Source organism: Calidris pugnax, unplaced genomic scaffold (assembly GCF_001431845.1).
Source record: "Calidris pugnax isolate Ruff unplaced genomic scaffold, ASM143184v1 scaffold111, whole genome shotgun sequence".
In the NCBI taxonomy this organism is placed as follows: domain Eukaryota; kingdom Metazoa; phylum Chordata; class Aves; order Charadriiformes; family Scolopacidae; genus Calidris; species Calidris pugnax.
Genome location: NW_015090872.1, coordinates 3,879,448 through 3,891,655, shown reverse-complemented (window position 1 = coordinate 3,891,655; position 12,208 = coordinate 3,879,448). Strand labels below are relative to the sequence as shown.

The window sequence follows — 12,208 nt, the reverse complement described above, 5'->3', positions numbered from 1 at the left end:
CTTCAAGACCATAAAACGTAATTCAGCTATAATTGACATAAAGATATGGATGAGGGAATATAGTCTGTCCCATAGCCTGAAGCTGTATGGACCACTGCCTTGACTGCTCTTGGAAGTCAGCGTTGTCAATGCAAAAGTCAGCTCTCTGAAACACTAGGTCTATAAATCACTGTGAATATGTTTATTGATTGATTTATAAAATTTTGAAACACTAGGTCTATAAATCACTGTGAATGTTTATTGATTGATCTATAAAATATATTTTTGCTAATATGCAGTAGTGTATATACAAATCGGGAAAAGAGCAAACTTATTTTTCTCTTTAAAAGCAAAAAAGGCTAGCATTCCCACTTCGCATATGAAGGAAAATCTGGGCTTGACACTGTTCCCTAAATGTCTGTATTTAAGAGGGAAACACATTCCGGAGTTACTTTTTACATATAAAAAAAAATAGACTTTCACTTTCTTCAAGACCATAAAACGTAATTCAGCTATAATTGACATAAAGATATGGATGAGGGAATATAGTCTGTCCCATAGCCTGAAGCTGTATGGACCACTGCCTTGACTGCTCTTGGAAGTCAGCGTTGTCAATGCAAAAGTTAGTGGAATATTTTTACTGTGACAAGCTGTGCACTATCTAGTTCTCAATTATGTACTGTAGGAGATGAATATGATGTGTGTGCCATTTGTCTGGATGAATATGAAGACGGAGACAAGCTCAGAATCCTTCCATGTTCTCATGGTAAGTAACTTTATTTTAGGTTTGCTGTTTGTATTAAAACAGCTCTCTGAAACACTAGGTCTATAAATCACTGTGAATGTTTATTGATTGATCTATAAAATATATTTTTGCTAATATGCAGTAGTGTATATACAAATTGGGAAAAGAGCTAACTTATTTTTCTCTTTAAAAGCAAAAAAAGCTAGCATTTGCACTTTGCATATGAAAGAAAATCTGGGCTTGACACTGTTCCCTAAATGTCTGTATTTAAGAGGGAAACACATTCCAGAGTTACTTTTTACATATAAAAAAAAAATAGCCTTTCACTTTCTTCAAGACCATAAAACGTAATTCAGCTATAATTGACATAAAGATATGGATGAGGGAATATAGTCTGTCCCATAGCCTGAAGCTGTATGGACCACTGCCTTGACTGCTCTTGGAAGTCAGCGTTGTCAGTGCAAAAGTTAGTGCACAGCTTGTCACAGTAAAAATATTCCACTATCTGAACAGTCTTTCTCACATATGAATATTTTTACTGTGACAAGCTGTGCACTATCTGAACAGTCTTTCTCACAGCCCACTGCAAAAGGCATATCTAGTAGTCACATACGTATCTATCCACAAGAAGAGACTGTTCTTAACTGCATACAAGAACAAGAAGTATTTTAAGAGCTTATACCTAGAAATCTGGAAAAGGCCTGGGCCCAAGGGAATCTCTAAACTTAAACATTTTTTTGATAAAAGCTGTGTAAAATCTGTTAAGATAGATGGGATTCATCCTTTGTGCCTTGAGACCCTCTCTACATCTTCCAGTCTGTTAGCTCTATTACAGTTATTTTGGCTGGGTGAAGTTTTATCCAGCTTTTTCTCATTAAATTGCTGTTCTGACCAGAGACTGCAACAGCAAATATCGCATCACTGAGAGATTTAAAAAAAGAGGCAACTGATGTTATGGCCTTAAATCTTCAACGAACACAGGAGACAAGAGACTCCTCTACAGCTTTGTAGATCCTCATTCATAGAAAGCAATTTCAGAACAGGCTGACAAACAAGGATTTCTCAGAAGAGAAAGAACGTATCTATAGCATCTATCCCAGCTAGGGGCTGCCAAGTTAACTAAACCTGATCGCCAGTATCAAAGGTTGCTAATTAATAAAAAAAACCCAAACCACCACCCTTGGTTCTTGTGGAGAACATGCTGCTAATGTGCTTGAACAGAGACACCGCCTGCTTACCCCTGTGAATACCAGATACTCTTTGCCAGATAGAAGTCTCTATTAATAAACAGAGCTATGTTTTTAATACTGTAAGAGACACTTTCAAACACTTTTTTTTTTAAACAAGACCAGTATAGTTACAGTGCCAACTGTAGACTTAATTTAAAATCTGCAAAATCATGTGGTAATTTCATTTAATAACAAGGTGCTTCGAAACAATCTTGGTGGAGGTTAGAGGTGTTATGAGGATAATGATGGTGGGCATGTCTGCTGCAAGGTGGCTATAATTCCTCAAGAAGCTTTTAAAGTTTATTTTGTCAGACATGGCCCGTTGGAGGCGTGTTCTCAGATTCATTCAGTAGAGGAAATAGGTATTTATTGCGTATATCTGCATGTCTGAGATCCTAATGCATTGGGTCTACAGTCTACATGCCAACAAACTTGCAACTAAAACTGTATGAGTTAAATTCTAAAACTGTTTTCTTGTTACAAAACATAATTAAGCAGATTTCCTTGTCCTTTCCACGTAGATAATGATGTCCTTGTATTTTGTTTTCTAACAGCGTATCACTGCAAGTGTGTGGACCCGTGGCTGACAAAAACAAAAAAAACATGTCCTGTGTGTAAGCAGAAAGTGGTCCCTTCTCAGGGGGACTCTGACTCTGAAACAGACAGTAGTCAAGAAGAGAACGAAGTCTCTGAGAACACTCCCTTGCTTAGACCGTTAGCCTCAGTTAGCACTCAGTCATTCGGGGCTTTGTCAGAATCTCATTCCCATCAGAACATGACCGAGTCCTCAGAATATGAGGAAGATGACAATGACAATATCGATAGCAGTGATGCAGAAAATGGAATAAACGAAGAAAGTGTAGTGGTTCAACTGCAGCCCAATGACGAAAGGGAGTACAGAGTGGCGAATACTGTTTGAGACCACTAATAATGAATAATGTATGAACAAAAGAGTTCTTAAGGCTATACTTTACAAATCTTTATGTAGGGAATATATTTTAATCCGTAATCCATTTGGTTTCTTCAATAGGAGCAGCAGTTCATGTAGTAGTACTATGGTTAAATTGTTACAGATAGGTTTATTTTTGATTCAGGTATTCAGTCACATGTTTGTCTTTTCAAAATGAACAGTTTAACTGGACTTCACAATGCTAATGAATAATGTTAATAGTTTGTATCAATAGAAATATTACACAGACTCTTAAGTGTATCTTGTTGAAACGGGATTTATCTGGAAGTCTTTTTTTTTTTTCCATTTTGTAGCAACAACTGGGTCATACCGATAGCAATATTTATTACATGTATGGTATGTGTTACCCCTTAAGCCCAACAAAAAAGTATTTGCATGTTTGTATAGAGTTTTCCTAAAATCTGTCACCACTACTGAAAGAAAAATGTAGAACAGATCAATATTCTATATGCTGGTGTATCAAAACAAAGCAGAAATGCCACTTCTATCTCAAAGCAGTGATTCCAAATAATCCTTTGGAGTTTCTCACAAGTAGCTGAGTTCAAGCAGTTCCACTGAGCAGTTTCTAGGATAAGGAAACTTAGAATATATGTTTAGTTTTGAGCAATTCACAAGGTAAGATCCACCATAAACATGTTAATTATCCCTACTTGCTACTCCGATGTAGTCTGGTTTCCAGTGATGATGTGGGAGTTGGGGGGGAGGAGGGAGGATGACTAAAACAGAGGTTTTGTTCCACATAGAAAAATAATTTTAGGTAAGTATTCTATTGATCCTCAACTCATATACCTCTTACTAAAGAGCATTTTATGCTGCATTAGTCTGCTAAACTATGTATATAGAAAAATTGTTCTTTTCAAATACCTGATTTGAAAACAAGTGCTTACAACTGTTTAACAAGAACTCAGTACTTACCAGTGTATCATGAAAAAAGTAAATGCTATATAATACCTCTGTAACTATGTAGAAAGTAAAAACATACATATAATCAAAATGCAGAGATTTTTTTTATATGGCCTTGAATAAGGAAAGCTTGAAAGAATGTTAATAAACATGTTTTCCACTTTAAATATCAAAAGGAATTTATTGAACTTTCGCATTCATTACGTCCATGTGCTATTCTGCATTTATTACCAAGGTTAAAGTATTTTTAAGGATCCAGAAAGTGAAACTGTTCAGATCTCTTAGTAAACATTAACCTGTGCTGTGTATCACAGTACAAAGTGCTGCACTGATCAATACTATATGCAAGAGGACTAAGTGACATGGAAAACCTTAAATTTTGTTCACTTCCAGTTTGAGGGGAAGCTGGAATCGGTCTAGGTCTGTACCTCTCACTTGTACAGGGGAGAAGGAAGGGAGCCCGGGGTGTCAGCGCCGTTAAGAGCTGCTGCCTGAGCCTGTGCTGGGAAGCAGGAAAGGGCGATCCTGGGCCCGGGTGATTACAGGTGAGGCATTTCCATTTGTCATTCCTGACCTCATCCACAGCAGGCTACACCCTCCTCGCCTCGCCCGGCAGTGCCAGTCACTTCCCTGGGACTGGCCAGGAGCAGGGAAAGTTTATTTTTCAGGATGAGGCATGCTAAAAGGGTAATAATGAAAGAATGATTCATCTTCAAACCACTGCCACCAGCAACCCGTGGTGTTAATGACAAACAAAGTATTATTATATTTTCTCCATGTAAAATTGCACTTCAGTTTGCATATGTCTAGTTAAGTTCAAATGTGAAAACTGATTTCTGAAAACTTACTAAACTGTCTTTTGAAAGAAGTTCCTGCTGTTGGTATGTTCCGAGTGCATGTGTTTATTCGTAATTGTATTTCAGGCACCCCAAACCATGAAGAGATCCAGAAACATGAACTGAAGTAAATTTTGTAACGTATGTTGTATGTAACTCTGGTTGTAGTATTTGCTGCAATGACAAAAAGTAAAATTACACTCTTTTTACTGGTTTCTCACCTGCTGTTCTCCACGCTATACAGACAAAATGCCTGCAGCAAAGGAGAGTCTGTCCATCCTGAATAATACTATGTCTGTTAAAAGATCTGTTCCATTTTCTAGATTTCCTAACGGTATTCATGTACATTTTATTTCAGCAGGCCTTGGTAGTAAACATTGTAGTGATGCTCTCCCTGCCATACTACCTCACGTGTGCCACTGATACAGTTCACTTCTCTCTTGCCATTGCCAGAGAGAATGAAAATTAAAGAAGGAATAGCACTTCATCATTAGAAACACTTGGGAAGGTTAAGCATCTCTCAGTATTTCGAAGTAGAACTTATCTATGACATTAAAACTTGCTGGATAGATCTTCTGTCTCAAAAGGTATGGCCTGTCCAAATCCACAGGGAAAGATAAATAGGGATTTTTTTCCTGTGGGCTATGACCTACTGCATTGTCCACATGAAGCAGCACCATTTCCTTGCCATTTGCCATGAACAGCTGCCCCATCCAGGGTGGTTTTTTTTTTTTGCTTACACTTTATACTTCAGTCTGTTGATCTAAGTTCTGTCTCACTCTCTTCAAGAATAGGGTGTTGGTGCTTTAAAGAGGTTCACCCTTAATTGCCTTGTTGGAAAAAAAAATCCTTCTAGTAAGTAGTTGCAATGAGTGTCTGAAGGTAGAAGTATTTCATGGGACCTCTGAACATGTCATCTCCGTGTAGAACAGCGCAGGTAGCGCCGGCTGTGACCACAAAATATTACTTGCGTGACCAGTATAAATAGCTCCCTCCAAGACAAGCTCACACCAAACCTTTCATTATGTAGTGAGAACAAACTGCTTGGAAAAGGAGCCAAATAGAGGATGGGAATTAAAACCTGCCCTGCAAGGGGAAGGTGAGCTTTCATTTGGTGTTGGGGGGGAAGTAGTGGGGGAAGAATCCATTAAAAAGCAACTGGAAGAAATTGATGGGTTGTCAACTGTTTTTTTTTTTCTTGACAGGTCAGCAATCCAGGCATGGGGAAGGTTTAAATAGCAAAACAAACAGCTTTCTTCACCCCTCCTGGCAGTGCATGATGTTGGGAGAGTTCCAAGGCCAGTGTTTGAACAAAGAGTAATAATAGGTACCTACATAGAAAATACAATTAATATTGTATTTTGGGACAATTGGACAAAGTCTAAAAAATGCCCTCAGCAATTTGGAATATTTAGGATTCAGTAAAGGAAACATCTAACAGAATTCTAAATAATGTGCTTGTTACAGAAGCAAGACCCTCTGAAAGGCTCAGTAATAGAGGCTGGTGTAATTAAACCGTGTCTGGGCGGAGAATAAGCACGCTCCGAATAACTTCATACCTGGATTTCAGAGAAAGTAAGGGACTGGCTGATGGCCTTTAAGTCAGCATGAAAAACTGGCAGAGTTTATGTGCTATTTTTCACATGAATCATCTTCCCGTGTGTGCACAGGTAACCAGGGACAGAGGGAGGGAAACCTTCAGAAAGTGAAGGAATTCAGTTAATAGTGAGTTGTCTTCCTGAGTTTGAAAAGAGACTGAAAAACTTGAGAACTCCCCTTAAAAAAAAAAAACAACCACATCCTTTGAAGCCCTTCTGCTTCTTCTCTGTATTGCCCTTGGTTTGTGCAGCTTTCCTGCTCCTTCTCATCATCTTTTTAAAACAGTAAGGTCAGTTTTGTTCTTCTCGCCAAGCCTTCAATACGGACAAATGGCTACAAAAGAAAATAAAAAGGATGTTGTACCCGTGCTTCGCTGCCTCACGGGTGGGAGCTGCCCACACAAGGAAAGATGCTGTCCTTTTACAGTATATGAACAATCAGAGGGCTTTTATTTTTAATGAAATGGTCCTCTTACTGCATGCAGAAGGGTAAAATTGCATGTTGGAAGGTCGGGCAGCAGGCGGGACACCTGCACAGGGCAGGGGGACAGTAGGAGCACGGTGCTGTGTAGGACTGGTGTTCACCAGATAAAACCAGTTACTCGCAGGGAACTCTATGGTCTGAGACAAAGTGGTTTGCTGTGTCTCTTCCAATAGCTTTTTTTTTTTTATCAAGGAAATGAAAATGAATGCACATTTCTGACATTCAGACACAGAGTAAAACAGATTCACACAATTTTATGGGGGAAGTGACTGGTTTGCACCCTCTGTGCTAACCTTGCTTGGGGCCAGGGGCTTGTTCTGTTCTATCTTCAGGAAAGGGCTGGGAGATATGGTTTGGACACTGAGAACCCAAGTGGGTCAGACAAGGTAAACCCTTTGTAGAGTTTTTAGTTCACCCAGCAGCTGGTGGCACCAGGAGAGGAGCAGGTGCAACACGTACCCTGGGGATGAGGATGCAGGGGAAGCCCAGGGAGAACAAGGGCACTTTAACGGCGATGGCCAAGCAGTGGCAGAACTGGCAGTGTCAGGACCCAGAAAAGCACAACCTGAGCTAAAGATTAACTCGTGCGGTTTGGGCTTTCCTCCTTTTCCCCAGTGGGCACTATCACATCTCCCCAGTGCCACCCTTCAACAGGCACTTGGTTGCAGGGACCGTGTTTTCAGAGGCCTTGGGTGGCAGAAGGTGAAAGCCAGGTGGAGTTCTGTGGAGGTAACAGAGACCTTAGATCTCCCCCATCCCTCTTCAAGGAGAGCACATTCTCACCCCACAGAACAGATCATGTGGCAAAGGTCTCCTCTGGCTTCTATTTTGGGGATTGCATGGCAGGGGAATCCCCTCTCCGTGGAGTCAGATAAAGGCAGAGTTTAGTGACAAGAAATCATCTTCCTAATTAAGATCTACCCTAAAGATGGCCTGGCCTTTGGCTAAATGTTCTCCTCCCACTAGAGCCACCTTACAGAAGTGACACCTCTGCTTCTCCCTGTGCTGGCGCAGCCCGGCGTGCAATGGAGACAGGCCTCGGAGGAGTCCTGGGGCAGGGGAAAAGAATTACCAACAGTCTGATTTTGTTTGGTTGGAATAAATTTATTTCATCTGTCTGTAAACAAGGTGTTTTTAATAGTTATGGCATTTTTTGAAATGCATATTAAATCAGATGAGTTAGACTGTATCCCAGATGTAACAAAGTGCAGGGAAAGAAATGGACAAATCAGCAACAAGAATTTGTTTAAATCTGTACATTATCCACAAGGCCCAACAATAGAAGCAAATACTAGAATGTCCCTAAAGTAGTGCCATTCGAAAGAAACCCTCGTAGTCAGTTAAAATCCATCTCACAATAGCAACAGTTCATTTTTTTTTTTTTTAAACAATAGTATGGCACAGAATACATATTAAAAAATTCATCACAAGACAGCCAAGTCAGTTATTCCAACCAATACCATCTCCCATTTATTCTTTTGTATACAGAGTTCTGCAGTTCTCTCTAAATGGACATACAGGTTAGTACCGTGCCTGAACTGAGAGTTTGGTTACAGACATTTCAGATGACTCGTGCACAAGGCAGTTCACTCCATGATTTCTGCAGCAAGGGTGTGACAGGCCAAATGAAGATTTTTTTTTTTTTTTAAATTTGAAATGGCGTAATTTTGACAGTTTAGCTTTCAAACTACCGACCTTCATCCAAACAGTGGCTTCAGAGCAGCAATACTCCTTACCAGTAAGTGATCTGGCAGAAAGACTGGAGTCAGTCAGAGCTCCCAGTGTAGCTGAAGGTGGCAGTTTTCCACAATGACATTGCAGTTTCATATTAAAAAACAAAAACAAAACAAAAAGAAAACCCCACGACCCCCAAGCTGCAAATTAAAATTGGTCCTATGAAAAACTGAAACCAGACACACTCCAGATGGTTATGTTGGGATATCTAATGTCCATAATGGCAGCCTTTTTACAATTCAACTACAGAACAGGAGCTGGCATTAAAAAAAAAAAAAAAAAAAAAAAAGTGCCTGAGCTATTGCAATGATGGAATGTCTCTGGGGATTCGTTCGGGATGGTGGTTTTAAGGTCATGGGAGGAAGTGCATCTGTACCCTTTCATAGTTTTGTGATTGCACTTGTTGAGCAGTACAAGCTTCAGACATTGTGAAGGAAAAAATAAAAGACTTCGGCCTACAGTGAAGTGCAACGACAAAACTAATGTTAACATTAATAGCTTTTGAGTGGCAAATTGGTTAAACAAACCAGGCACTATAAAAATGGGTGTAAGCAAACAAACGTGGATTTTTAAAAAAAAAAAAAAAAAAAAAGAGGGAACAGAAGTAAAGATATGCATGCACTTTTTTCCTCCCAACCATGCTCTATGAAAGGAAGACTAGTGAGCTGTGTAATTGCTCAAAGTGCTGAAGAGGCATTGATCAAATTAGATTGTACAATCGGCACCTTGTTTAGTATTTAAGTTGTTTTAGTTGTCAATATCACACTAATCGCTAAGACAAAGCAAAGCCTACACTTGGCATAATTCCCCTCCCAAGAGTTTTTTCAAGGTATCATGCATATCATCTTTGTGGTGCAGTAATGGTGCCAGATATGGGACTTGGTTACATACAGTGGTTAACATATAAATGAACAAAGGGTAACTGGAATTATGACATTAGGGAATGGGTAAATAAAAAACACAAACTACCATCTACAGTCTGGTAGCACTGAACACAAACTGGGTGGTGGTGAAGACAGTTGCTAGGTGGATGGGGAGAGGCTGCTCAGACGTCAGACCTCCTCAGGTATAAAGCCAGTTCATATGCTTTCTTGTTGAGTGTCCCTCCATGGACACCTTCCTTTCCCATGACTATAACCAATGCTGGAGTACACAAGGAAACAAAACAGAAATGAACAGAATTAAAGAAAAAAAAAAAAATAACACCTTTCCCCACCAACAAAGGGATACAAAGGAGACACAGGTTCATACCCCATCACCCTGCATTGCTAATAAAGTTTCCAGAATGTAAGGTTTAAAGCTCACCGCCAGGAAAGTTTAATAGCAATCTTCCCCTAATACTTAACAGTCTGCCTAGCAACTAGAACCCAGAGTCTCTCAAGTATTTTGCCATTGAGTATGCCTTCTTATTCAATCCGCCTCCATGGACCCCTTCTTTGCCCATTACAAAGACCAAGACTGAAAGAGAAAAGAAAAAAAGTTTTAAAAAGAGTGTGTTAGACAAGGAAATAATGCAAGTTTTAGGCAGTGCAATAAACACACTCAAATTCAAGATTTAGTATTTGGGTATTAAGCTAGTTTAACGGGAGTTTTGTAAAAATACGGATACGGACAGGGCTGGGAGAAGGCACTGAGTTACCTTCCGGGGTTTTACACAACTACGTAAATCATAAGAGTTAGCTGGTGGCATTTTTGTTAGCAGTGATCTCAAAAATGCACCAGCGTGCCTGTCCACCATCAGCACCATCCGCCACCACCCAGCCAGGAAAGCCTGGCTGCATCTTAAAAAAAACAAGGTGGGAAAAAAGAAGTGTTGTCAGGATCAAAAGTAGCAGTATATGTAGAAGAACTGGGACTCTGAAGAGCAGAAGAGGGAATATTCTCGTATTCTTATCTCTCGTGGTTGCTACTGGTGTTAAGAACCAGAGGAACCGCCTTGATATGAACAAAACAACCCATGTGGTCAGACTTGGGCTAAGGCTTCTCGTGCAACAATACAACTGTAAAACATGCTTTTTGCATAAGACAAAACGCAGGGAAGATTTTAATGCTGACCCTCTCTCTATTCCCACAGTTGTGGTGGAGTGTCCCAACTGTCTCACGAATGAGACCATCCTAATGCTCCTCAAGCCCTGAACACCACTGGTGAGCTGCCAGCAGAGGTCACCAGCAGGTCCACAGACACAATAAGCGCCGCGGTTCCACAGGCACAGTGATTGTTTCCCAAGCCAGGAACACTGCCACTGGAAATACTGCAGTCAGCCTACCTACAGGTGACTGTACATCTCCATAGCAATTTCCTCACAAAAAGCCCAAGACAGACAGTTCTCGCTGGCATTTCACAATTAGCAGCAGAGTCAGAACTCTGCCCGTTTCACTTCGGCACTGCAAATACTCTTCCTGTGTCACTGCCACTCAGCTTTATCATATGGACAAATTTTGCTCTGGTTTTGGCTTTATACTTATAAGCAGAAGTCCACTGCTCACTAATTTGTTTCACAGCTGGCCAAAAAAAACGTTCACAGTATTTTGAACATGAGGCATACTACTCATAGCCAGTGTTTTATGGCATGATTTTAAATCCAAACCTAGTGTCTTCCCCATAAAAGGTTTTACTAGAAATTAAATGAGGAGCACAAGGAGCTGGTGTACTAGCATAAAGCGACTTCCTCAGGGATACCAAACTGGACGGGCTTTTTCACCTGAAGACAGACTTCAGAGAGCTCAATAGGAAGTGCAAGAAGAGTTAGCGTAGAACTTGTTAAAAGGCAAGTAGGAGCAGCTCATACAAGGAACGCACAACTCTGCAGAATAAACTTTCCATTTAGAAGCTTACAAAGGAGAAGCTAATTTCGCTACCAATCATTAATAGATCCCTGCGGTGTCCTGCCGTAAGCTTTAGATACCAAGTTATCGTACACTTGGCCAGCTTACGTCAAACCATAGCCTGATCTTTCCTGCTTGTCAGAGATGTGTTTAACCGTTTCACAGCCTAGTGCCCAGCTGCAATCACAGGTGGGGAACAGGGACAAGTGTGAGTCCTAGGCAGAAATCTAGTTAGTCACCCGGGCCATGGCCACCCACCCCCCTCAAACCACTTCCTGAAATTAGCCATTAAATACGGGAGTCTGGTTTCCTTAATAGCTGGAGTCTATGCTTATGGTCACATTCTTAATTCAGGGATCTGGAAGTGAAGAAGATCGTGCTTACCTCGGCCAGCTCTGCCTACAGCAACATTGTATGTCGGCTCACCACCTTGACTCTTTGTCCTGATGTCCATTGTGCAGTCACCATCGACATACAGGCTATCTCTGATCACAGAGCACTTCTTTGCACCAAGGGTCAGACCATTGGTGAAGAAACCCTCTCGGTCTTTTCCTACAATCATATCTATTTCTACTGGCTGTTAAAGAAAAAAGCCCAGAGTTAGCACGGCAGCGTTTTATTGCTTCATTTCTCTTCAGAAAGCGCCCTGTCTCGCCTGGAGAGGCTCGGTCGGGAAGTTTCCCCTTGCCCCCACCAGGAAGTGCTCACACCACAGGGCTTTGTTAGCCACGGTTTATATTGCACCGGTTTATCGCCGCTGCCGGCGGCGGGGCCGCCGCACTCCTGGGCTCCCAGCCCCTCCATGAGGGAAGGCCCCGCATGGCCGAGGCCTGTCTGGGCGGCGAAAGCGCCGGCTCGGAGGCGGCCGTGCGGGACCGGCCCGGCGGGAGGGCAGTGGGGGGGG

At 41.2% G+C, this 12,208-nt stretch overlaps 2 protein-coding genes across 2 annotated transcripts in view; one reads left to right on the top strand and one right to left on the bottom strand.

Annotated features, from left to right (window-relative positions):
* The window catches only part of RNF13 (ring finger protein 13), a 42,838-nt gene extending 37,967 nt beyond the window's left edge, over positions 1-4,871 (top strand). Inside the window, exon 10 of the mRNA XM_014946015.1 lies at positions 2,508-4,871. Within this exon, the coding sequence (XP_014801501.1) occupies positions 2,508-2,872 (365 nt within the window). The 3' untranslated portion in view covers positions 2,873-4,871. The remainder of the gene's footprint in view (positions 1-2,507) is intronic.
* Positions 4,872-7,827: 2,956 nt separating this feature from the next.
* On the bottom strand, positions 7,828-12,108 carry PFN2 (profilin 2). The gene is made up of 3 exons (XM_014945776.1): positions 12,049-12,108; positions 11,689-11,881; positions 7,828-9,936 (listed from the first exon to the last, which is right to left on the bottom strand). Exons 1-3 carry the CDS (start codon positions 12,106-12,108, stop codon positions 9,839-9,841), a joined length of 351 nt encoding a protein of 116 aa, XP_014801262.1. The 3' UTR covers positions 7,828-9,838.
* Between the last annotated feature and the right edge of the window lie 100 nt (positions 12,109-12,208).